General features: G+C 41.9%; 1 protein-coding gene across 6 annotated transcripts in view; it reads left to right on the plus strand.

Annotated features, from left to right (window-relative positions):
* Nucleotides 1-26,008, plus strand: part of ERC2 (ELKS/RAB6-interacting/CAST family member 2) — a 532,276-nt gene extending 506,268 nt beyond the window's left edge. For all 6 annotated transcript variants that reach the window (XR_012044651.1, XR_012044655.1, XR_012044654.1 and 3 more), the window contains one exon: nucleotides 23,074-26,008. Coding sequence is in view for 1 of the 6 variants with exons in the window: in XM_072876309.1 (XP_072732410.1) it covers nucleotides 23,074-23,112 (39 nt within the window). In the remaining 5 variants the exon portion in view is untranslated. The remainder of the gene's footprint in view (nucleotides 1-23,073) is intronic.
* The last annotated feature ends 1,819 nt before the right edge of the window (nucleotides 26,009-27,827 follow it).

The following is a 27,827-nucleotide window of genomic DNA, read 5'->3' on the forward strand; positions in this document are numbered from 1 at the left end:
TCTTCCTAGTAGCTGGTGTAGTGCTGTGTTTGGGGTTTCGTACGAGAAGAACGCTGGTACCACGCTGATGTGTTGGCTGTCGCTAAGCAGTGCTCACACTGGTCAAGGACTTTCCAGCTTCCCGTGCTCTGCCGGGCGCACAAGGAGCTGGGAGGGGGCCCAGCCAGGACAGCTGGCCCCAGCTGGCCCAAGGGCTGTTCCAGACCATATGGCCTCATGCTCGGTATAGAAACTGGGGGAGTTGGCCGGGGGCAGCGATCGCTGCTCGGGGACGGGCTGGGTGTTGGTCAGCGGGTGGTGAGCGGTTACATCACTTGTTTTTTCTCGGGTTTTGTTCCCCCCCCCCCCCCCCGTTGTTTTCCTTTTCATTACAACTTTTATTATTATTATTATTATTATTATTATTATTATCATCATCATCATCATTATTATTATTATTATTGTTTTGTTTCCGTTATTGAACTGTTCCTATCTCAGCCCACGAGTTTTCTTACCTTTGCTCTTCAGATTCCCTCCCCATGCCAGCACGCGTGGTGCCTGCTTGCCGGCCGGGGTGAAACCACCAGAGCCCCCGTCCTGGCCCGCCAGCCCACCAGCCGCTGCTCCCCGCAGCGCGGCAGGAGGCCGTGCTCTGCACCCCGGCGAGTAGCCGTGCTGCGGTGAGGGAGCAGCTCTCGAGCTATCTGGCTGCGCAGGGCCCTCTACACCTCAGAAGGTGCTGGAGACCTCGGGGATGGGCTGAGCTCCAGCCTCTTACTGGCGGTGTGGGACGGCTGCTTCTGGCGGCACTTACAGTGGCTCAGAGAAGAAAAACAGTGGCAGCAGGTAAGGCGGTGCTGGAGTCAGTGCTGGGTGCTCACTAGACTTGTGCACTTGCAGGCACGCCTCAGATTTGTCATTTCAGAGCTACCCGACTGCACCCGACTGATGCCGGTGCTGGCGGGAGCCCCTGAGCTCCCGTCTGATTTGCCCGGCTGCGTCTCCTGCTCTTGCTGCCCGCTCGGTCGCGGTCCCAGAGGTTGTCACCCCTCCCGCCCACTTGCACGCAGACGATTTTCAAACAGGGACTGAGTGGGAGGGCCCCGTGAGCAGAGCCCTGCTCGGCCGCCTGCAAGGGGCTGGTGCTTATGTTGGTCCTCAGCCCGTGTATTTCCGCGAGAGGCAATTCCTTTGGGGAGCACAAATGCAATGTCACTGCAGAATGTCCCGGGGGGAGGTGTTTGCAAAGATACAAGTGATTCCTAGTTTTGCTGATTTTTAACGACATGTTGTGTAAATTACACAAACGTGAGGTCGTTACCTATTTGTGCTTTCTGTGGCAAAAAGGCGGCATTTGACTGAGGACAGCTTTTTAGTGCATACGCCTCAGCTATGCGCACATTCATGAATCAGTTACAGCCTGTATTGGGAAATATATTGTTAATACAATTGGCTTGGTGAAATGAAACATTTAAAATGAATAATAGAAAGATACTAAAGAATTTATATTAAAAAAATTATCAAAAGCAGGAAAGGACATGACCTTCTTATGTCAGCGATGTTTTTTGTTATTATAGGAATGAGAGGCTTAATTCCTGGAAGTGCTAGAGTGTTTTTGGTTGGCTGAATGCATCCTTCGTAGTAGTCTGTTTGTCATCTCAACCTTTTTCTGAAAATGGAATTCAGATTTCTAGCCAAAAGCACAATAATTTTTACTTTGCATTGAGGTTATATAACAGATGGTGAGCTAAAATGCACTCGGTGTTTCAAAATGATTTGATGACTCATAAAACTGAATAACACTTTCTCCTCAGATCATACTTTGATTCTATCTAGGGATGAGTAAAACAGTTGAATTAGAGAAAACTCCATCTAAAATATTAAGCAAGTATTTGAATTGTGAGAATCTGTTGGGATTTTTTTTAATTCATTTACCTGTGGCTTGTCTTGCAGTAGGAAGTACTTGAAATCTCCCAGGAGAACAATGTGCAATTCCTGCAATGTTTAAGGAATAGCTATAGTTTGGTGAACACTGAAACAGCAAACAAAACCTTCATGTTCCCTAAGAGTTCAACCATATAAGTGGAAGCAACTTAAAGTATCTCTCTTAAAAACTGCTGTTTTCTCGTATATTTGGAAGCAGTGGGAGTCAGGTTCCTTTGGAAATACTTTAGATGACCTGTCGGGAAATTAGATGTCTAGTTCATTGAACGTCTGTCCCTAATACTTGTGTGATGGACAAACTTAAAAGGCATGGGTCTATTTTCGGAAGTTTCACATCATGGACCTATTTGGTTTCTGGTGGTACGATCCATCATTTTCTTGGGCATTCTAGTAGGTGCCCTTAGCTGCTTCGGCACCTACGCTTGAAGTAGGATAAAGTCATTGACTCTGTTAATTAGGTCTTGGTAATGCACATTTGGTCCAAACGCTCCCTGGCCATAGTTCAGTCTGACCCTTTGTAAGAAGCAAGGCTAGCCATGATACTCTGCTTGGAGCAGATGACATTTTCTTGAGTTAGGAGGGAAAACGAACGGTGTTTGGGGTCTCAGCACGCATTCAGGTATTTGTGAGATCTGGAGAGACGCACAAAGTTATGGAGCCAGTTGGGTCTCGGTACCCAAAGGACTGTCTGAATCAAGGGGCAGACAATTCTCTGAGGAACTGACAAAGAGGATCTTTGACAAAGAGGATCCTTCTCAGAGGATCTGACAAAGGAGGTGGTCGCTAACCAGCTTGTGAGTTCAGGTGAAGGATTTCCATTCAGGACAAGCTCTATTTATTCAGGCCTAACAGAAAAACTCCAATATCGTACCTTACTACTCAGCTGTGGATATATTTTTAAGTTAACGTACACATCACTATAGAAGAAAGCAGGAAACTCAGAACACTTGTATCTTACAAGTACACAAAAGTATATTATGTATACAAAGAATATACAATTTCGAAAGGGCTCTTAGGCCTGCTTGTGATGTTTACATAGAGAGTTAGTATTGCCATTCTAGGTGTATCGGTAATATTGGCCTGAAAAAGAGATGCCATCCCTTGGATATTCTTCTTTTTTGTAAAGTTATGTTTTCGCTCTGTATACCTAGTAGCACAAAGCCTGTTTTTCTACAAGTTGCTCTATTTTCAAAGATAATAGGTAGATGTTAGAGTTCCAGCTTTTCTTCCTGGTGTTACATGTGTGGCTCTATTTGCATGCTCTCAGCTCATGTTTTCTCAGATGCAGAAAATTATGTAATTAGTTGTGGGGTCTCATACCATCATTTCAGAGATGTTTCCCATTTAAATTAAAGGCCTGTTCTTCTACCCAATCAGTAATTGTCTAGATCTTTTAAGATCTCCTTCAGCTTGATTTAATTGTTAAACATTAATTTAGTGGGGAAAAGGCTTCAAAGGGGAAAAAAAGAACTGCTGGAGGGGCAAAATATTAATAGGTGCTTAAAAGCAAAACAGTAATTCTTCCCTTTCTAAGCTTGCAGGCCTTCAGGCCTAGTAGAAAAGAAACAATTGACTGTATTACAGGATTATATAGGTTTCATTGACTTAAAATGAACTGAAAGCAGCTGTAGGGAGATTTACCTCGTCTTTATTATTAGCCATATGAGGCAGAAAGAAAAACAATGTTTTGTTTGAATCAGAAAATACAATTTTCAATGGTGGTTTAGAAAAGGTTAGATAAAGAGAGCATTACTTTTCAACAGGCAAAAAGGTGAATAGAAAAATTCTGTTTTGCCAGCATTATATACCATATGAAAGATTTCAGCCAACAGAAAAAGAGGCTATCTTATACCTGTAGGGTCTTTGCTTTCTTTCATTCCTGATGGATAGTCTTTGAGTTTAGTACACTTGATATCTCTTTTACTTACTAATGACAGTAATACTTCACTCCTTTGAATACTTCTACCATGCAAATGGATATAAAGATCAAAAAAGTGTTGCTTTTTTACAGAGGAAATCCTTCTAAAGTCTGCATCTCATTGAAAAATACATTGGTACAGGTTTCCCTCTAAGATTTCTGCCCTTGTTGTTAAAAATTCTAATTAAAGAAAGAACCAAGGGGGTTTTGTAAAAAAAAAAGTTCAGGATGCAAAGTCAGAATCTATTTTAAAGATCCAGAATATTTCTGTACCATGACATTTTTAAAATATTTAGGATTATTTTGCCTACCATAGACTTTTCTGGAAACCATACATGTCATTCAAATGCAGTTAGTAGTAGTTGTTTTAGAAACTGACTGTGCTCAATGACTTTTGTAAATCAGGATGTTGCTTTAATTCCAGTGATGTGCTGAGAATGGGAACTGCTCGCTCTCGTACGTAGATAGAAGTGCACCGTTGTGCTGCAATGTTGGGTGATAAGGCGTCTGTAAATACACGCATCAACATAAAAACTGATGCCTGATATCACTAATAAGAGATTACTGTTTCAGAAAATACAAAACTTCCTGTCGTATTAGGATTTCTGGTGCAAGTTTCTTGTTTCCTGTAACTTACCTTTGTCCAAGGTGATCATCTGTAGCCGCACGTCTCTTGTTAGGCTGTGCTACTGATAGATTCTGCAATACGTGAGAGACTTTTTTTTCCTCTGGGTTGTTCAGGTGAAGTGCTTTTATACAAATGTGTCCACAACAGCATTCACTATGATGCAGGATGGAACTACGCGATTCTGAATGTTATATTAGCTGTATGTTGCTTTGGCATTGCAGCAGCAACATTTCAGCAGAGCCAAACTGTGATTTAGAGATAAGAAAAAAAATACAAAAAATTTCTATGGACATAGAAGAAAAGATGGAATGAAATTCTCACTGATATTCAAAAATGTTTTCTTAACCTGTAGGCCAGCCGCTCCATAGTGCAGTTCTGACTGGAGCAAAAATTAAGCATTCTGGGATAAAGGAGGACAACTTTGCGTAGCTACGAGTGGCAGCTATCCCTCTCACCCACTTACCTGTAAAGTTCCTTCTTCAAAGGAGAGTCTACAAAGAGAGATGTGGCTGATTCTGTCTGCAGCAGCGTAGCTTTGAAGTGCAGGTTGTTGTGTTCTGATACTCTGTGTATGCAGAGGCGGAGTTTTCCCATGTTTGAGAGTTGTCTTACACTCTCATATTCAATTCATATTTTTATGCAACATACCGTTTGTCAAACCTTTTCCAGTGGGACAATAACTTTTTGAGATATTATACATGGCATCGTTTAGAACCTGCAGCACTGTCAGGTTCATTATCAGGTTTGAGTTTGATATATTTGTGGAAGAGACGTTCTCAACTCTGACATTCACGGGGTCAACATACCATTGAACTACCATTTTTTTCTCTTCAATTCTTTTCACCAATCATTCACCAAAGGGTTGTCTTTCTACAGCAGCATAGTAGCCATTGCAAAACACAACTTCAAATTGGTGGAACTCATTTTTGGATCCTAAGTTAGAGAAAGGCTGAATACTTTGTGAAAGGAAAACAGTTTTCATTTTTTCAAATTCTTTCAAACAGAACCTCTATTCACTCTTTTAAAAGATAAGCCACGGTTCCTGATCAACCTCAATTCAGATAACAGTGCATATGTTTTTCAATGTAAAGAAATTGAAAATGGTGTAGTAGTACAGAAGAAAGCTTAGCTTTTACATCTCACTTTGATCTGTAGGTCGTGAGGGACTTCTCCAGGTTTAGTAGCTGCTTTTTTTATTTACAGTTGAGAAAATCTTGCTACAGAGAGATTAACCAACTTGCCCAAGGTCTTAAAAGGAGCCACTAACACAACTGGAGCTGATCGCTGAATTCCCGTCCCGTTGTTCACAACACCTAGATCACAGGCTGGGAAGGTGACAGTTGCTCTGGCATTCAGAGCAGCTCTTCCTGGAATCTCACCCCCAGTTTGCTTCTCCAGCCAGAAGTCCCAATCTTCCTTATCTCCCATAATTTCCAGTAGGTTCCTCCTCCCTTATGCTATCAGCAGACACTTCTTATTATCAACGTTGCCTTCTAAGAAGAAGTGCAGGTGCCTGCCACTGTGTGTAGGAAGTGGATGCTTTCATTCAGGTTGATGTGTTTCACGCTCAAAAGTATTCACCTCCAGTTGTAACGTCCAAAAGATAAGAGTTCAACAAGGGAATTTGATATATTTGCTGTAGACATGTTGTCAGACTTGCTGACACCATCCCGAACACTAGCGGGGGTGGGAGGTGGAGGGCGAATACAAGTGACCTGAAACACACCTGAACTGTTTGCACAGCGACACATATAATTACTTGATATGTGCATGCATTTACAGTGCGGGAATGGCATGTCTGATGTACTTTTAGTTATGTATTCCTCTGTTGATCTGCTGAAGAGAACAGAAATATTAAACAAAATGAAACATTTCTAATGAGAAATTTTATTTCATCCACATAAAAAGAAAACTAACCTGTATTTATTGTGAATTCAGGTTAGCGTTCTCGACAAAGTGGCTGCTGCTTGTAGGACAGGAGTAATCTCCCTTTTTGGAAGCGACTTCCACTTATTTGTCTAGAGGATGTGCAGAATGTTCTGCTTCCTTGGGCGATGTTCTCTGTTCAGAACTGGGGGACACGTTCATCGTCTTGTTAGTGATCAACAGGAATTAGGAGTTACGGAAAGTTATCACACCTTCCAGGCATTTCAGGGCCGTAACACGTAACAAGAAGAGGCACATTTCCCTAAATGAATACATTTTCATTCAGCGGCTTATTCACTTAACCAGCATTAAATGTAATCCGCTTTGAATCTCAGTGGCCACCTCCTACTCTTTTCCTGTCAGTCTTCATCTCCTGCAAAAGCATGAATTCAGCCTTCAAAAGAATAGTAGTTTGGCTAAATCACTGTGTAGCTTTCTGTAAGAAATACAAGAGGGATTCTATAGAATTAGTGCAAAATAGCTCAAGGTCAGTAGCTCCTAATACTTTACATCATAATTAAAGTATTCACATTTTGTTTGGTCTCTACTAACTCCTTTTTCTTTTCTTTTCTTTTCTTTTCTTTTCTTTTCTTTTCTTTTCTTTTCTTTTCTTTTCTTTTCTTTTCTTTTCTTTTCTTTTCTTTTCTTTTCTTTTTTCTTTTTTTTTCTTCTCTTCTCTTCTTTTTCTTCTGTTCTCATCTCTTTTCTCTTTTATTGTCTTTTCTTTTATTTCTACCTTCTTTTTCCCTCTTCCCTCTTCTCTCTTTTTCATTTTTCCATCTTTCTCTTTTTTCTTTTTTTCTTCTTTCTTTTTTCTTTTTTCGTTTTTTGTTCTTTTTAAGATGGAAAGGTGTTTGTCTCAGTGATATAGCATCATCACCTCTTTTTATGTTAATTTTCTTTTCAGACAAGCCAGATCACACTGCTGGCCATTGTGATTTACTGCACACCAGCTTTGCAGACTATAATGGAGCGGGACAGTATTCTTTCTGATGTGGTTAATCTCTGTTATACTTGTGCCTCTCCCGAAAACTGCACTGTGTCAGGGAGTCTTTTGTAGCCAATGGTGACAGGAAGATCAACAGAGAGAGGTTGCTCCATTAACCTCTGAAGTAATGAAGTTGCATTTCAGGCAGTCAACACTCACGCGGCCAATTTATTATCATCTAAGAGGAAGCGAAACTACTTCCAGCCACTCTAGCGTCCACGTTTTGATAAATACAGAGATTGCTAATGTTCTAACGCTAACAATCAGCCTTGAGGGGACCGCGAATGGCGTAGGATGCCGTGGCTGTGCGTCGTCCTGTTCTTGCAGAATGATCAGTTTTCAGCACCAAGAAAACAGGCTAAGCCTATTCATTTCCATACTAAATATGCAGATATAGTTTTGCTGATAATGCCAGCTTTATCTGTCCACGTGGAAATCCTGAAAGTAGATAAATAATTTGGTAACCCATTTGTGTAAACTTTCAAGGGAACTGAACTCAGATCTCCAGATTTGCTTCTGTTTAATTCTGGTTTCCCAGGGGATACACGTTTGTAAGGGGATTACTTTCCATCTTAGAAATGGACATAACGAAAATCTTGGGAACATGTTTAAACCCTCAATTTGTTAAAATCTTGCAGGATTGTCTGACCTCATAAGATTTTCATGACCAATAGTCAAATCCTGTGAGAACAGCTTTCTGAGGAAGCAATAACACTGGTCTCCCCCACCTCAGCAGTAAAACAGGCTTGTAAAAGAAAACACTGCAAAACTGGCATGACCATACCCCCATTCTTCCTGAGTTCTGCTCCTAGGCATGGTCTTTGGCACATATTTTCTCCTGCTAAAGGTAGCGTAATTTACATGTCTGGCTTTCCATAAGTAGTGAAAACACTTTTTATATGTAAAAGTCCAGGTGGTTTCATAGCCATATCGTACATTCCTTTTCTCCCAGGGTGACATAAATAGTTATTTATCCACAGTATTTCAGAGACACAGAATCGAGGTGGTCAGTTAAGTGCCGTATGTTCCTGCTGGTGCCTTGCCGTATTTCTGATGTATTCAGATTTATGCTGTGGGCCGAGTTTTGCCTGCAGATGGGTCTGAGTGTTTGCTTCCTGGGGCTATTTTGACATAGCTCCACCGAAATAATTGGAAAGACTTGTCTTCCGTGGGCTCTGGATGGATGCTTTTAGTGCCTTTCATCTGTGAAGAGAAAGCACTCAGTACAGCAGGGGAAACGTTACCTGCATTTTATAAAAGGATATTGTTTACGAACAGAACCCTCAGCCATGGCCTCGCGCCCGTTGTGCGAGGCGACTGTTTTCTAGCCTCTCCTGCCAATAGTCTGAGCGCTCTTTCTCTCCCTCTGAGCTGTAACTCTTCTTGCTGTAGGGCAGGTTCTCTAGCTTGCTCCCTTTGCCTTGTCTCTGCATGAGGAAGGCGGCTGCATCTCCTTGCTCGGGCTGCTCTCCCGGGAGCAATGGTTGCTGCTGTGCAGCCCGTGGCTGGCGGAGCAGAGCTCTGCCAAGGGTGGCAGCGGTGGCTGTGGCCAGTCCAATTTCTCACCGCCGGCTCCGCACCTCTCTACTGGCTCTGTACCGACATCCCGAGGTCTGTATCAACGCCGCAGGGCTTAGAGCGGTGCGTTGCTCTGCTGTTTGCCAGGGCTTGTTATAGACCCGGTGCCAGAATGAGGATCGCAAGCGTCTCCCACGTGTGCCCCAAAGCTGCACCGAGAAATGCAGCCCACAAAGCTTAATGTATTTTCTCCCGCTCCCTCTCTCCCTACCCCCACGACACATTTTTCTCTGTACTGAGAAACAGGTATCTCGAAACTCTCCCTTTTGTTTTTAGGCAGACGGGTTTGGGAAGGGCCCCCTGCCAGGTCAGAGCACCCGGCTGCTGTTCGAGTCCCTGGCTTGACACGCGGCGGTTGGCGTTTTCAGCTGTTCTCAGCTGGGAGCGGATCAGAGCTCTGCTCCCAGCCGCGCGCAGCTGACGGGCCGGGGAGGACGTGCCCGCCGCTGTCTGCGCTGCCGGGGAGGCACCGCTGGGCCGGAGCACAGCGAGGGTTATGGCCCTCGACGGCGTTCCCAGGAAAATGTTTTGAATGTTGGGGGAACGGGACAGGGAACCTCTGCCACCTGCCCAGCCGGTGGCGGCTGCGGAGCGCTCCAGCTGCCCGCCTGTCCCGGGTGCGGCCGTCGGCGTTTCCGCAAGGGCATGCCGCGGAGGAACTGGAAAAGCTGTCAAGAAACCCACAGCAGTGCTAAAACCAGGGAAACGTGGGCAAGCCCCGTGGGCCAGTACTGTTTCAGCACTCCTTGCCCTCTCAACCCCTTGCTTGCTCGATCTGACCGGTATTCATAAAGCAAACGAAAGGCGCAGTGTGTGCGTATCAAGGAGGGGAGCTGGGCTACATGTGTGTGGTATCGCAGAAAGATTTTGTTGGCATCATTATCAGATTTTCAGGTAGTGAAGGTGTTTTCATTTAGCACAAAATTAGTTTATATTTTGTACGCGTTTTCAAAAAGGTGAGATAAGATTAGGCAATACAGAATTACAATTTGTAAATCTACAATTTGTTATTGGTCCGTGTCTGTAGCCTTTTTATGTGATTTAAATATACAGCTCACTAATCTTAGCTTCTTCCCTTCTATGTTTAGCCAAAGCGAACTGTTAGAGAATGTGAAATATATTATTTTATTGGCACTGACTCACAACTGAGTCAGTGAACTTTTTTGCACTTACAACTAAAATTGGATTCTAACTTTCAAAAATTTATGACAATTGCTCCTTCTTGTGGCTTGAATGTTGACATATAATTAATTTAGGATTTCTTCTTGAGATTTCCTGTCTAGGTTTGTACCTGTCACAAAAATATCCTTGGAAGTTTATCTAACAGCTGGAACACCACGAGAGTCGATGGAAATTTAGCAAAGAGATTTACGGGGGCCAACAGGAAGCGCTCCGAGCAGGATGGCATAAATATGCAAAAAGAGCCCTTTTATTTCAGCTGGTTTAGAGGGTCCCAGTACAGGCTGATAATGGCGTAACCCTGAAAAATGCTGACGCCCTGTCAGCCGGCAGCACCAGCAGAGAAAAGGAGTTCGCAGGCAGGGACTGGCACTTTGTTGGATTATGCACAGAATGGAAACGTGTCTGTTGCCTTCCCTCAGTCCCAGCTGCCCTGCAGGTTTCAGCTCATTCTTTTGAGAAACCAGATATATTTAATGGGAATTTCCCACGAAATGGTTTTGAAATCTATTTTGTTCCTCTGCAGGATTGAAGGAATTCTGAAAACTCAAAATCTAGGTTGCAGTGACTTGAGGGACTGGGCAGTAAAACGGCAGATGAAATTTCCTTTAGATGAATGTAAAATGAAGCACGTGGGAGCAAAGCAACCCTAACGCTACGTACCAAATGTCAGGATGTAAATTAGCCATTACTCTTCAGGGTGGAGATGTTGGACTTATTGTGCATAGTGCTCCAAAAACTTAGCTTTATTTGCAGCAGTAATCAAAAAGGCAAACAATATTATAAATACTTGGGAAAGAAATAGATACCTAAACACAAAGCTGTTTTTAACCCCTGTACCTGTTCAAGGTTTGCCCACATCTTGGCTATGCCACACATTTTGGATAAGCCACTGAGAAAAAATAGAGAGCACACAAAAGGCTAGAAAAAAGGACGATGGGGATGATAGGGATTTCAAATTGTTTCTACGTAAAGAGAGGCTATTGCAATATAATTCTTCAGTTTGGAAAAGAAGTAGAAATATGAGCAGTCTCTAAAATCACGGATAGTCTGAAGGGCGTGAATATGAAACGATGGGTAAATTTTCCCACAATATGGACGCTCCGTGAATGAGCAGGCAGCGCGTGCTAGGCACAGCACAGGCAGCACTTACCCAAAGGCCGTGTCACTGCTGCCCAGGCTTGCCGTGCCAGCTGCAGAGCCCACGAGTGTAAAGGACATGGGCACAGCGCTGGCTGCTCTGTGGATGGTACTGGTCTATTGGTGGTTATTAAATGCAACGTCCTGGATTTAGCAGGGAGCCCTGAGCTCCCAGGGGCACGGGCACTGGGGGGAGCCTGGAGGGTGCATAGGGATAGTGGAAGGTGTGAGTTGTTCTTGATCCACGCTTTGACTTTTGGAAGAGAGCTAAATTAGAAATTATTACTGGCACAAGCGGCATTTTCTATGAGCCTACAAAACAATTTGTGATGGTTATTGTGGCAATGCCTAATGGTGGAACGGATGTACCTTGGGGAATTCAAAATGCGATTTCATTTAATGAAAGGAAAGATCGCAAAATATTCTACTGGAAAAAAATTCTGCAAAGGACACGGGTGATCCGCCTCCTCCTTTTTTATGGCCTATGTTTGTGATCTCGTGACTCGCATGAGTAAATTACTGGGGGGTTTGTTGGTTTTTACACGATTGTTAATGGTTGAGCTCTGTTAAGAAGCTATTCCTGGCTTAATCAATTGCTTTTGATGATAGAACAACTGATAATTACAGTTAGGGTATATGCTACAAAAATTGGCTTGTTCAAAAGCACAAGTAGCTTAGACAAATTAATAAAAAGCTAGTTTGATTTGATCTATGCAAATGTTTGTAAAAACAAGGTTTTCTTATCAAAAAAGTGCAGGGAAACCACGTTCTTTGACTTAATCCTTGCATTTTATATTCTAGCCCTCACAATACAGTATGCTAAATTCAAATATGAAATCATGGTCCAGCTGTGCTTTTTTGCTGAATTTCCCACATCTTTGTGTCCAACTCTGGTGTTCTTTATATAGCACAGACCACTGTGTCTCATATCCAAAGTGTATAAATACGAACGTGGAGGTGTACGTAGCCGTGACCTATATTATAGCTTTAAGTTCAGATAGAAAATGAGGCAAGACATGCGGTGTGAGGACAAAAATAAATCCAGAGGATTAGAATTAAAAGGGCTGGATAATTTTATTTGTATTTAGAATACTTAATGAGAAATTAGGATGTCTCAATTAGGTTGTCAAATTTGGTTTTCTCTTCTTGAATTGGAGTCCAGTAAGAACAAAGTTTCTGGAAAGTAGTCCTGAAACTATCTTGTCTTTCTTGTAATATAGTTGTTTCAGTGGAAATGATTTTTTTTAAGTACCAGTTTTGTTGCTCTTTCCTCTAAAATCAATGGAGGAACGAACAAAGTTTGTACTGCCATCATTATTCTTATTTTCCAAGTTGTTTCTAGGAGTGAAGTTCCACTTTGGACTTTACTTTTTCCTCAGTGGGGTTGGCACACTTGTGCATGCACAACAAGAGTATCTTCTGGTTTTGTTTTGCTATTTTTAATTAGCAAATTGTTGTCTTCAAAAATGCTTTTGTGCATTACTCTTCTCGTGTTTTATCTTGTTCCAACCAACAGAACTGCAATATGCAGGTAAAGTAGACGGTGATGGTATCCCACAATTTCCAGCTCTGGTCCAGTACCACCACTCAGCAATGAGTTGGTCAGAGACTGGCAACAGAGCCTGACAGAGTGGTAAGAGCACTACTGCGGAGAATGGAATAAAGAAGAGTGGGAGAAATAAAGCTTAAGCAAGCAGAAAAATAGAGAGAGAAAAAATAGAGGAGCTCTGTGCACAGTTGGAATGGGAGATTGAGAGGGGAAAGAAGACGGGCACGGGGAAATAGGCGTTCTCTGGAAATACTGTTCAGTGTAAGCTGTGATTAATGATGGATTGTCGTGATTATTTTTGCTCATAAATTTACTAGTCTTGTATTGCTAGGCACAGTTTAATTGTAATGCATCTATTTTTTATAAATGCGTCGAGTAGAAAATGCTGCCCTTGGAATTTTCTATGATTTCATAACGAAGTTCATATTTTTAGTTGTATGTTTACCCGTCATTTGACACTTGCACGGAAGGTCTGAGTATCTCCTTTGGAAATCTTGCAATCTAAGCCTCTGATCTTGCTAGCTCTTACACGCTTGCATGCTTTTGAGTTCATAAATGGTTAAAAAGGTGGTGTTTGGAGATTGGGGGGAGCACGATTTTGCTTAAACAAGTTGCTTATTGCTATTTTATGCAATAGTCATTATTATTGGTACGCTGATAACTGTGGGTCTTCGATCTGCATGGCCTATTATATGCATGCCCTTAGTAAAAGGATAGCCTGTAAGGGCCCTTTCAGGACAGACTCTTCAGCATTCTCTTAGTGGTAGATGCACTTTAAGTCTCACTTAGAGTAAAAATCAAAACATATGTTTATATGCTTACCAGAACTGGTCCCTAAGTCTTCCCTATCATGCACTGAGAAATGCGTGGGCAGACCCATAATTGTGGAGAAGCTCATAATATTGGGGCCTAAAGTATAAAAATTATTGCATAATTAGACCACACAAGTTAGATTTCAAAATGCTGCGTGTTGTTTGGATGGGTATTTAAAAAATAAGTAGCTGTCGAGCATGTATGGTCATGTTCACACTGCCACACACAGTCATTGTAATGCTTTAGCAGTTCGAGGAGTTTTAAGTGGATCCAGCATTGGTCTCACTTCAAATAGACCAAACCTACTAACACTTTCCTTAGTTGTATCTCTTTCTTCTTGACATTAAAAGATGCAACTGTAAATATCACCCTTCACTTTTATAAGTAGGTTCATATAATGAACCATGTAAAATAAAAAACGTTTAGGATCATTTGGAGGGGAAGAAGATGAAAGTATATCTCGTGTACTGTAAAAAAGGCTTTTGGTATATAACAAAACTCTGAGCTATCCTTTGGCATATGGATTTCTTTTGTATTATTATTGATGCGACAAGCCTACCTCACAATGCCCTCCACAGCACAATTAGTATTTAAATATAACTGATAGGATAATGTTAAAGAGTGCAGGGCTATTAACTAGCAGAACAAACTAATGACATGGCATGTTAATGGTTTACCTAAATTATGAAGTATAGATGGGGACGTACAGCTGTTGGTGCAAATATTCAGATCCACAGAGCAGTACTCTGGAGCTCATTAGTTATTCTCAACTTTAGAAGATAAGCAGTCTAAGGTGACTGGAAAAGCAGACGCAAGCCATTAGATGCATCTTTATTAATTTTCTTATTATTATTTGGTTAAGAAAAAGATAATCCCGGCAAACTTCTGCCAATTTACTGGAGTCATCTGCCCTAAGGACAGCATGCTATGCCCAGCACTTCCAAGAAGACTTGTCCTCTCTAGCCAAGAATCCAGCCTTTTCCTAAGGGAAGAAATAGGCCCACACATGAAGACCTCAAACCTGCGCTCAGCCCTCACCACCTCTCTTCCTCCCAACTCCATCCAGCCTTTGGGTACTTCAGAAGGAGTACAGCCCTTGTATGCCTGCTCGTTGGCTGGAACGCTTTTGGATTAAACTTCCTCACCACAACCACCAAATTTATTAGTATTTACTGTGGTGCAACATCTAGTAACCAGTATGCTTCTAACAACAGAGTGTGGTGACAGCCACAGTAACTGGAGTTATCCAAGCACAACAGCCGGCCAATTTTAGCTATTAAATATTGACTGACTCTGGTAGGACGCATGAGGTGAAAACCAAGTCATACTCCCTACAACCAGACAAATATGTATGAGATTTTAAGAATTTCCTTCTAGTCCCAAACTATCAGCGAATCTAAAAAGATGACAGAAAAAAATAAGTCCTACAAATTCTAGAAATTCCCCTCATCCAGAGAAAAGCCACAGCTATGACCTTGCTTGGCTCAGGCGAACTCCTAAGAACAGAAGAGAAACACTCCTTCATCACTGGTGGCCAAAGAAAGAATGTGCTTTGCCTTTGAGATCATTTTGGTCCCTCCAAAAGGCGTGGCCAGTCGTTTCTGTGGCTCCGCGAGGCGCAACGTACTGAGCCCTCAGCCGCCCGCTGCACCCAAAGGGCGACTACGCCTGAGCAAACCCCTCACCGCACCCACGAAGAAACGGGGGAGGGCACCGGGGAAGCGCCTGTGGTCAGAAAGAACAAAAGGTTGAGATTGCCGGCCCCTTCCCTCCCTCAGCTGCGACCTGGCTTTACCGTCCTCTGCACGTTCGGCCTCTCGCTAAGCTTTGGCTCATTTGGGAGCGAGGGCGGCGGCAACGCGTAACGGGCTCGAGAGAGAGACAAGTGTTCAGATACACCGGCGTTCAGCCACCTCAGCGTTTGCTCCGTATCTGCAGGCTGGGAGCGCCTGGCAGTGACGGATCTGCAGGGGTTCACAAGCCGTGGGACCCCAATGCAGTTCCGAAAGGCAAGCAGAGCCCAGGGACGGCGAGCATCCTCATCCATGTGCAGCAGAACCCTTGCGCTGTTCCCTGAAAGAAGTGTCGCCCTTAGGGAGACAGGAAGGGGTATTCTTCGGATTTGTGTCTCGTATTAGGGTTTATAATTTTTATATCCGTTATATCAGTAATATCTCCTTTCATTAATTTAATTCACCTTTCTTGTCCATTTCACAATCCAGTTTTTAAAATCTGAATTAAATATATGTTTTATCTTAAAGAAATGAAAAAATAAGAACAGTGGGGAGTGTTGATTTAAATAAGTGGATGCTCATACGTGAAACCTATCCCAGCTGAGATGTTAGTGGGTTCATTTTTTCTGTTTTCATTTTGCAGTGAATTTCTAGCAACAAAGATTTCTCTATCCAGTGAAAATTTTCTCTTTTAAGAGAAAACAGCATCTTGAGGTTTCCTTTTTTTTTTTTAGATTAAACAAAACGTGCAGCAAGTTGCAATTAAATTTCAGTTAACAAAATGCAAAAATACACCCGACCTCCATCTGCCAAAAATAAATAGTTTGAGAAGTAATTTCACATTCCTGACAATGACGACTGTGTTTATGACATATTTCTGGTGCCATATTCCGCTCTCCTATCACTGCCAGCTTGCGTCCAGTATTTAGAAATAAAACAGAAACACATTGAACTTGCTGAACTAGATGTTGCCACGCTGCAGCTCTAATGGGCTTAGTGACCACAACCTACAGGGGCCAGAATGTGTCAACAGCAAAAGGGCCAACCTCAATCACTGTCTGTGCTTTTACAAAGTTGTTACATGTTTAATTCTTTGCAGCTTAGTTCTCCTGCTGTTTTGGCTGCTCAAAACCAAGGCTCTCATATTGCAGCAGCCTTCTCTACCTCATATACTGCCACAAAGGTCCCAGCAGGAGACCTTTCAGTGGAGCAGACAAGCCACAGGCTAGGGCAAACAGGGCATCACAACTTCCTAATAAGATGACTTATTAGATTGGGGGCTTGACACAGCTTTTCTTTAACCACTTCTTTTCCCGGCCACCAGAAACGCGAACGCTCTGCTTGGAGCGCAGCGGGCGCGTGGGTTTGCAGCAGGCGCTGCCGCGCGCTCAGCCCGGTCCGCAAGCAGAGCACGGTTTCCGATGCCGTCTTCATCGCCGCGCCCCGACAGCACTTTTGCCCCAACGGCAGATTTCCAGGCACACGATTTTTTGTTACATTCAAGGAGCGCTTTCGCGCTGGGTTGGCCACCGCCTGTTCGGACTTTGCGTGGGCTTGTGGCGGGCCGGCAGCGACGGGGTTAAAGGGCTGAAGAGGCAGGATCGGTTTCCTGCCTGCACTTGCAATGGCCTCCGGCAGTGCCTGCTGTTCAGGAGTTGAGAGAGTGCCTTGCCTTGTCCCAGGTGGCAGACAGGCAAACCATGTTATTAAGAAGCAGAGATCGCAAAACCTTGATCTTCAGAAAAGGCCCCTAATTAGTCCCTAGCATGAGAGTAAATGGCATTCCACACCAGCACGGATGAAAAAGGCTCCTTCAGATTTCATCAAGTAATCTCTGCTATTGACCGTTTTTAGGATCACATTGGGAACTCTTCTTGTTTGAACCGCTTTACCCAAGAACTCTTCTTTATTTGTCACTTCTCTTTGGTTTAAAAAAGAAAAAAAAGTCGTCACGGTCTCACATGCTGCATCTCAAGGAAGTCATAAATGTCTTGACAAAAAGCTCCGTGCCCTGCGCTGCTGAGTCACTGCTGCCTCCGCGAGCGGCGCGGGGGCTGCTGGAGTCGGGGGAAGTTCTTCCATCAGCTTCTACACGCTCCAGCTCAGCCCATCCGAGAGCGCTAGTCCGAAGCCATCCCTCCCGTTTCCCGCCGCCCTCTTTTCAATTCAGTGTGAAAGTGACAGATTGAAGAATATGTGCAGAGCTTTCTCATATTTCTGAAGAGCTTTGATTTGGACTGGACTTGTTTTATGAAAAGAAAAAGTTTATTAAAAAAATAGCTGTCTCTCAACTCATACACCACTTGTCTAATTTTGATTCATAAACATTCCCCACGGAGAAGGCATCCTTGTCCAAATAGTCTCAAGGTTCATAAACTTCATCTAATTTTATCATATAATTGTACAGTAGTTTTCAAGGACTCTCACTCTCTAGAGGGCTTGAATCCATTTGATTTTATTCATCCCAACGGTATCTGCTTTTATCCCTAACGCAGATTAACAATTCTGGCATTACAGCAATATGGGAAGTTCATCACACCCATGCAGTGATTCTACCACCAGCTGCAGATCCTTCTGAAGTTTACTGTATAATGAATTTAAAACATAAGTAGCAGCAAATGGGATAAATAATTTCCTTGCCAGAATTGGAACCAAGTTAATTTTGTCTTTATAAATAACTTTTTATACTGATGTTTCTTGTGAACCTTTCAATATTTAATTAAATCACACAGTTTCTGGATCTTTCTTTCAAGATATATTTTATTCATGTATTGACCATTTTGAAGCTTTATTGTAAGTAACTATAAATCACTGAAAAAGTAAAAAGAAAAATGGTTCTACTTTTACAACGTAGCTAAGAAGATATTTTCTAGCCTCTGAGAAAAACCCCTCGGAAGCGCTTATTCCAAATCAAGAGTTACCATTATCAGGGATATTTCACGTTTTTATAGAGGAGAGCGTTGTTACTAGGGCTTTGTACACCAGGTTGGAGCTATTTATTTTCTGAAAGGATTAGTGCAGTACGAGTAGAGCAGGACGCCTTTGCCTCGGTGGACCTGACTGTTGTCAGCGAGTTGCAGATCTCCCAGGTAACATTTCCTTAAGTGGAGTTTTTCAGAATGACTAAAATTTGTTCTCCTCCAAGCAGGGTGTTTACTTTCTGTGTTCAGTGTTCTCCAGATAATGTGCAGTGCTGCGCTGACCGTTCGAATCAAGAAACTTCCTTTAGCATTGCTTTAACCTGTGGGCTTTATTGATTTGAGATGTAAGAAATTGTACGCCAAAACTTTGGTTATTTTAACTAGTTCTAAACAAGAAAGACTAACATCAGTTTGGACAACAAACAAAACCAGTTTTTGTTCTGTCGGTTCTGTTTAAAAGATTCCAATTTCAAACCAAACACAACTTGTGGTTATTCTGTCAGATATTTATATAGCCACCGGGGCGCCATAGTTATGCACCGCATACATCATTGTAGTTTTAAAATGTACTTAATGAACATTTTTTCTTTTCTGGTAACTACTTCATTGCCTTAAATGAATGCATTCCAATAGAATTTGTAACAAATGAGCACTTTGTGTTTGCATTAATGCCAAACACGTTTAACAAATTTTTAACAAGGAACACTGGCAAAAAGCCAAACTCCTAGAGGGACACTGAAGGAATGCTATAAATTTAAACTAGATTTTACCTTTTCACTCGGCTCAACAAGTGTCTTAGGTGTCTTTGGCATCTCGGCATTGAAAGTTTTCTACGTAGGTTGGATGCAACTTTATGTCTTAATTATTTCTCTCCTTGGCCCTCCTCGCTAGAGATTTTCACGTCGATGTAACAGGCTTTTAGCAGGTTACCGTATTCTTTAGAAAGCGAGAGGTGGGTTTTCATTCTTTCCGCGAGAGTTAGGCCAGGAGGAAGTAGCAAAACCAGTATTTATTGTTGGGACTGTAGTGACAGAGAAGTTCACGTGGTACATATCGTGCCATTTTCGTATCCTATGTTACGGGAACTATATAGCGGCGAGCGCTCCAGCAGACCTGTGCTACCTAATGTTGCTTCTTTCTTGTGCTGAGTTGCAAGTGTCTGGACTGCGATCATGTTTGCAACTGCACTTCAGGGGCGGGGGAAAGGCAGCCCGCAGTGCTCCCACTGGCCCCAGCCCTGGGCTTGCACAGAAGCCACGAACAGATTTTTGGCTGAATCAAACATCTGGGGGGATTCTGCAGTTGTTAAGTTATGCCCACATGGTACATGTCATTACAGACCTTGGGAATCACCTCGTCTGTAATACGTGTTCGTGTTACAAGTGTTACAAGTAGCTCCACAAACCACATGCTTGCTCTTTACTTGTAACTTAATATATTAATTTAATTTTTACTATGTTATTTCAGTTTTAATCAAATGCAGGAACAGAAAAATAATAATACTTAGCACTCATCCAAGACTATTAAGGCACATTACAAACATTAAGCCAGGCAAATTCCTGTGAGGAGCCTGATGTTATCCCTGCTATAGCAAAGAGCAAGTCAGGCACAGAAAACCGATACGACTTTTTCCTTAGTCACCCAGTAAGCTAGTGGCAGGGACAGAATTCAGAACAGGACCGTGCCAGGGCTTTGTCTTGGTTAATCGTGGCATTCTTTTCATGGTTTTGCACAGACAACAGTAAAAATTGCGAATGCTTTTTTTTTTTCTTCATGTCATTCAGATTTTGTTGTTGCAAGAGGCACGGCTGAGTTCCAGGAGGTCACTTGGGCAAGACTTAATGAGCTATAGCCTTATTTTTTAAACACTACTTTTCAGTCTAGTTACTTCTTTGCAGAAAATGAAATAATTTCCCATCGTTTGTTGGTACTCTGATCGCAGTAATGATGAATGAGTCTAGAGAAGGAAACTGAGGAATTTGTCCTGACAGCTTTTTTGAAGATGTCACATTATAATGCAGATGCCTTGTCCTAGATTAAGGAGCAGAAATAGCCCTAACAGGTTTTCATTAATGATATCCTTCTCTGCTAGCGTTTGGTCAGATACCAATTCCCTGCAATAAAGCGGCTATTCCCTCTCTTTCGGACTCGCTAATTACCATATCAGTTGTTGGCCTTTTATGTAGGTACCATGTGTAACAGGTTAGGAGAGGGCAATTTAAGCCTATGTGAATGGGTATCTGTTTTTGTATCTGGGTGCTTGTTGCAAACATTTGGAAAGCATATGGAGCATAATGGACATTAACCCAGATGTCAAAAATAGCCTGCATTTTACTACTGTTATTAAACAGTTTCCCCTTTAACCCCTTTGTGTTTACCCACCCTCTCCAGCTTGTTTCTGCAAATCACTGCTGAGAGGAAAGGATTGGAGGTAAAAAGCAGCAATCAGGCAGGTGTCTTTATCCAAAGGAAAAACAATCTGAACAAATATTTGTGGGCTACTACACTTTTATATCTTCACATCCTTCTGCTGTGTTCATTGACTGCTATCTAATGGACTGTCAGAGGTGCCAAACTCATACGACATTAATTTCGGCTGGAGCACTGCTGAACCTCAGGCCCAATGTATGTTACCAAATTTTATTTCTGTTTTAGAGGTTCAGTGACCTAGACCAAGTACGGCATTGAAGAAACAAATACAAATTTAATTTACTCAACCTCAGTTGGTATTTGACAGCAATATCCTTTTATATACTTATTTGACTTACTTGAGAAATACTTTGCATTTCCTACCTGTGGTGAACAAGTTTTTGTTACACTTCCAATACATGTATGGTTTCCTGGCGAATGGGTGGGTTGATTAAGTGGGTGGGGTTTATTCGGGGGTTCCATTCTATACTGAAACCCCAACGAAAATCTGGGGAGCAAGCCGGAGAGAGATTGTATTTTGTGACTTGTTGCTCTTCCTCAGATTGGACACTTTATTCTGGGTTCTTATTTTTAAGAACACAAATGAGTGTTAATTGCAAAGGAACTTCAGCTTGTAAAATACCGAGTATATCGAAGATTCACGGTGATTATGTTTTAGCGAACCTGTTAAAAAATACAGACATTTTTGTGCTACGGTTTCTGGAATGTACTCTCCTCATTAATTTATATGGGTGCTTCCTATGCCTATATATCTCTTCGAATGATGATTAAGAAATACTCGGCACACAAAAGAATGGGAGCTATGCACAGTTCATGAAACGTAATGCATGCTCTGACTTACAGTTTTCATAAAAAGTTTGCAAAGATTTTATGTGCCAGAACTAGTAACATGATCTACTTTAGGAACTCCCTGGCTTTCCAGCTCTGCAGAAGTCATTTTTTCTCCGTTCAAGGGCCAGATCCAAAACCTGTTAAAATCAGTGGGAACCTTTCCACATTTCAGCGGGCTTTGGATTAGTCCCCAAGTGTTTTAACCAGAAGAATTGTACCAGCCTCCCATTGGAAAAGTAAAACTATTCATCTAAGTTTGTATTATATAAACCGTTACATGTACTTGCCACACAAACCTGAACTTGAAAATAGGGATTTAAAATCATTTGCAAGTTCATTCTGTAAACAGTGTTTCACTTTACTCACAGCATAATTGCTCTGATAAATATTAGCTTCTAGAAGTTAAAGGGGCACTTTAGCCAACTGGTTCTATGTACAAAACATAATTTTTCAGCTGCATACGGAAGTGTAAGCATTCTATGGCAATTCCTTTTTCATAAAATCAGATATTTTGGAAGCTTCTGAGGTTACATAAATGCAAGGTCAGTAACGGAGAATCCCATACATAAGGCATTTCCACTTTTTGAGCAACAAAGCCAGTAGAGAAATGAACAACTGCCCTCTAAAGGCATCATTTAATTCCTCCCACTCCTCTGATATACAGGTAACGTGAATAAGACTTTCCCTGCTCTCTGTTCCAGAATACTGTGCCATTTGCTTGCCACGGAACTGGTGTCACAGCAAAAGTCATTCAGGCCTCGCTCTGTAGTCGCCTGCAGTCAGACGCGGGCCCTCGTCCGCAGCCCGGGGAAGGCTGGAAGACTTCCCCCGGGCCGGCTGGGGCCGACCCCGCTCCCCTCTCCCACCCCGGGCGGCAGCGGTGCCAGCCAAGCCGCGGGGAGCAACGGGCGCCGATTGGTGACTGCGTGGCTGAACAGCTCCTGCCAGATTGCTGTCTGTTTTAACTTTCATGAATCTGAGGTTCTTGCATCCGTAAAACCTTTCTCCACTGTTTTGTAAATTAAAGTGGACTTACAGGGCTTAAAATACGAGAGTAAAATGTTGCTTTCAGTACCACCAGTTCTGGAGAGTTGCTAGAGTTATTGCATATGCCCACCTGCCATGGAGCTGAGTGGAAATAAATGGATGATTCCTTTGGTTTCCAAATAAAAATATTTAGTTTTACTAATAGCATCTCCACTTCAAAGCTACTGTGCTTATAGATACGAGCAGAAAACTCACCGTCTCCAGACTCACAAGCACAACAGATTTTCACATCTTTGGAATTTACAGTCTTTCCCATGTAGGGGGAATCTTGTCATACAAATCAGCTGTAAAACTAATTGCCACCCTAGGAACGTAAGTGGGTTCAAATTTGAATCCTCACTTAATCCATAGTCCCTCGAAAAGCAGTATATCCACTGATGTCTATGAGAAGCTTGATTAGATGACAACTAGGATGTTTTGTATGCTTCAACCATGTTACTAATTGGAATATTTTGTTCCCTTGTTACAGTTGTCAGAGGAACTAGTGAAAGAGGAAGAAAAAATGTAGCACTGGAAGGTAACGATGATAATCTATTGCATTGGATCTCCCAACATGACCATGACATCCTGGAGAAGATCACAGATGCAGAAAATGAATGCTAAGGTTGATATCTAATGAAATGCTGCATTAATTGGCATTTTCTCCATTATTTTTTTGTAGTCTACTATGAAATTGGATACTTTGGAAAATAAGGAAGGAGACTCAAGCAGAAATTCTAAGAGCATTTCTGTCTTTAATGGGTCTTGCAAGTTATTCTGTTTTCACAAAGAAACCATCTGTTTGGAATATTATTGTTTAATGAAGTTTAGTTAAACAGGTTATTTAACTAATTTTTGGTAAGTTGATACTGATTTCAATAAGTAATTCAGATTCTCTTAGGTGTGGTATCTGCATTTGCTGATTTTACCTACTCTGTTCTGAAGTATCACTTCTATTGCACTAGATTATCAAAGAGGTATTCGTAAAATGCTATATAAGGGTGTTGACATTAATCTTACCCCCAGTTAGATGTGGGCTTTTCCAAAAAATAAAAACCAAGCCTTTACCCTCCTCTGTTTTCTTACATCTACTGATAAAATAATAACGGTTTAAAAAAACCCAAAACAAAACCCCAAAAACATTGATAGTATAACCGGTATTAAGCTCTGGGCCAGGTTGGAAATGAAATCAATTTTTGGTACTAATAACTGATGACCAAGATTAGCTTTATGAAAATATGGTGTGTGTCTCTGACAATGCATAGGACATCTAATTTGAGCATAAATATAAGATTATATACAAGATGTATCTATTCCTGGATGGTAAAAGCTTGAGGCGTATATAAATACATATGTATGTATATATATGGACATATACACAAGGATGTATCAACCTTTCACCATCCAAATGCATACAGGTTTTCAACAATAAAAGCTGGGACTCTTAAAAAAACAAACAAACAAACAAACACAAAAATAAAGATAAGATTGCTGTGAATACAGTATCTGCACTAGGTCTCCTGTAAATGAGGAACTGTTTGTTACTGTTTTCTACATTGAAAAACAGTCTCCAACATGGATCCCAACGAATCTTAGATGTTAAAGAAGAAAATACCAATGAACAAATAGCACTTAAAGGCTGTTTGTATCAACAAAATGTATCTAGCAAAATAAATCTAAAGCACACGCAAGGGAAAATAAAAATGTGAAGTCACTACGTTCAGTGAGAGAATATAACTGACAGAATATAACTGACTACCACTTCTCAAGGCGAGGGTCCTTACGACTCCACGAGCATCTTCAGCCGGTCTGGCAAACATGTGCAAATGTTTGGCTACTTCATTGAGGCATCTTTTTGTCCATGGAAGAAATGCTTCCATGCTGGCGGGAGTGGGAATGGAATATCTGCATTTTTAAAGGACAAACAATACATTTAAGCATGGGTGGCCTTAATCCTTAGTAGTTTTTCTTTGCTGCTGTAAAAAAGAGAAATCTGAACGGATACTCCTGAAGTCTTGCACTGAATTTAGAAAAAGTATTTTTTGAACCTGTGGTGCAATTACCCCTAAACATCCTACATGAGCCATACATAGTAACCCCTTTAAAACTATTGTCTAGAGATGATATTTTATTTATTTGTACCATAATTCTTGGTGCAATCAAAGAGCAATTTATTCGAGCAGGAGTCCTGCTGGATGCTACTGTCTTCAGTAAATAGAGTAAAATGTATAGAATTAGTATAGCATAGATAATCCAAATTTCATTCATGTTTAAAAAGTTTGTCCTTTAACTATCGATGGCATTTTAGATCTTTGTTTTTGAAACAGCAAAGCTTTGGGGAGTATATTTAGCACATACGACAAATGTTGCACTTGGAAACTCAGACAACAGAACTCGTTTCTCCTGACCAATTTGTTGTCGCGGTAGGGGACAATCGTCTGTGTCTCTTACAATCAGGTCTTTACCTTAACTCTGCAACTGAATACTTGAAGTAGGGAATAACCTAGGGGGGCAGTCGGGGCACAGATACAAAGCTGTATAGTTAGGTATTTATATCTATGTGCCAATTTTGTCACAGATATTCTTTTAGGGGCACTTTTGCTCCACTCATGTTGGTAAGAGTATTGATCTAAACTTTTATCAGGGCCTACCAGTTAGCCCCTAACGAGGAAAATCTTGTCTAACATGGCTTTTCTTTCTTTCTTTCTTTCTTTTTTTTTTTCCTTTCATTTCATGTGATACTCTATGATGTTTGGAGAAAATCTTTTCATATACTAAAATAGAATCTCGGGGTTTACAATAAACACTGTGATGTTGGGAAATATTTTATTTGAGCAATGTTTGGTAGGTTTTTTTTCCCCCCTCTAAGTGTAAAGAAGCAAACCAACTTTTGGTTAACATTTAAGATAATGATTATTATTTTAATGTGAGGTCAGTCTCGTACTGCACATTCTTTCTTTCATTTAAATGTACAGTATGAATTTTGTATTTAATGACTTTTGTGTATACGGTATGCACGCACCTGCACATTGACTTTCATTTGAAAGTGGGTTTCAATTTACTTTTTAAACAGTGTTTATGAAAAGACCTCAGATGTGTTGACACAAACTATATCTGCGATGTTTTGTGTGTGTGTGTAGGGTGACGTTTGAATGTGATGTTCTGCAGCAATGGGTCAGTATTCCCTATTTACCTTAGATCCTCATTTGATAGTGCTTCTTGTAATAATTTTTTCAAGTGAGTGGCATGTTCTGGATTGTGATATTGATATGTGGTTAAGGACATTGATATGAAACTAAGGAATTCCTAGAAATTACCAGTGGGCATGTATTAGACAGTCATTGTAATTTAATGTCTAGTAGAAGTGTAAAGTACCAAGGTATTTAGAGTTCATAACATTGTTATCATGTGTATGGGAAGTATTTAGTGTTGATCAGCTTGTTTATATTCATCAAATAAACTTTGTTTCTTTCTGAAATCAGTGTTGTGTCATTAAAAGTAGGTTTAATGACTGTAAGAAAATGTGTGAGAGATGTTTTCCACATGGTAAATCTATCACACTCCTTATTTCTCTAATTGCTACCATTCAAAGTAATTTATCTTCCTGTTGTTACTATCACATAAACTGTTTAAGGAGGCATAAAAAGGAAAAAGTCTCCTAGGCCCCACTCCCAGAAATGCTTATGAGCAACTTCACTGAAGGGAGGAACCATTTTCCGGATTGGGCTCTTAGAGAGCAATATGCTTTTGAGTGGGTTTCTAAGACATAATATTCTTGTGTGACCCTGTGTAATTGCATAGAAAATTACATTTTGTTTATGTACTTTACTGACCAAAAGCCATAAGGTGTGAAATTCTCTGCACAGTCAGCTCCTTTTTCAGCTGCCTGGTAAGTGGTTCCCCGTTTCCATTATGTTCACTTTTTTTAGAAAAGGAACTTTTGTTGAACAGGAATTTCTTACCTCATAGAACTCCCTGGACCAGCTCAGGGCACACACAGCAGGAGAATAAAAGGTAAGTAAGTATGCATTTTACCTAGGTTATTTAAAAACACACAGTCTCTTAGTTTTAAGCTCTGTTTCTTTACCTATAAATTAGTTTTCTTGCTAAGAGAGTACTGTGTACTAACATAGGATATTAAGTTTCACCTTTAGCTATGGCTAAATATACATTTATTGTGTATTCTGCTTACGCCTCCTTAGCTTTGAGCCGTGATACTATAAACCGAGTAGCCATTGCTTCTGTCCTCTTTCTAGGCCTGCACAATTGTTCAGAATGGCCTTGTCCTGTATTCAGGCACTGCCCGTACGAGGGGACTCGCCATCCCCTCCCTTGCAAACACGCGATTTTAACTCTATTTTCAGCGTTAATCACTTCCTGCCTTAAAGACGGCTCCGGCCTCCCTGGGCGGTGAAGGCGACGGTATGTGCCGCCGCGCCGCGCCGAGGACGGACAGGAGGACGGCAGTGGATTCGGGGAAACTGGAAGAGGCTCTTGAGCCCCCTTTTCTGTAAGGCTGTTGTCAGCCCGGAGCCCCCTTTCCTCTGCAGAAGGGGCTGTGGGGGCCCCGGGGCGGGGCAGGGCAGGGCAGGGCCGGCGCGTTCGCGCTCGCCTTCGCGTTCGTGTCTGCTGGTGCCCCGGGGAGGGCAGCGCCGGCTGCAGGGACGTCTCACCCCAGGGCTGAGTTCATACGGTCGAGAGCTCCTCCAGCCCCACGGGAGAGAGCCTGGACAAGAGTCAGCCTCTCCGGAGCTTCAGGCTTCTTCCTCAGAGAGCCTGTTTGTTCACTCCAGGCTTCAGTCAAAGTAGCTCGAGGCTTGAGCAAGCAAACGTACAAGCAGCGGGGGACATGCAGGGGATGAAGCCATGTGTCGGCTTGCATTTCCAGCCAGCGCGTCAATTCAGGCACACTCTGAGAGCCCCAAACAGCTCTGTGCCAGCACGAGCTGGATAGAGCCATTTGCAGAACACCTACTGCATCTCCTGGTTGTTCGCACTGTGCTCCAGGCCCGGGATTTGATCCTGAAAGAGCCGCACTAATTACGCACGGTGCAGAAACCTGTCAGAAAGTACAAAACAGAGGGTCAAAGAGCCGCATGACTGCATTTCACCTGTTGATATTGCTTCCCCAAAACACGAAACTTTTAATAACTAATGTATTAAATCATTCTCAGTAAAGCCAAGTCAGCTCTAAATAAGCCATACATTTCCCGTTATGAAGCCAGCGGGAGCCCTGCACGTCGC

This window comes from Ciconia boyciana, chromosome 11 (genome assembly GCF_034638445.1).
Source record: "Ciconia boyciana chromosome 11, ASM3463844v1, whole genome shotgun sequence".
Taxonomy (NCBI): Eukaryota; Metazoa; Chordata; class Aves; order Ciconiiformes; family Ciconiidae; genus Ciconia; species Ciconia boyciana.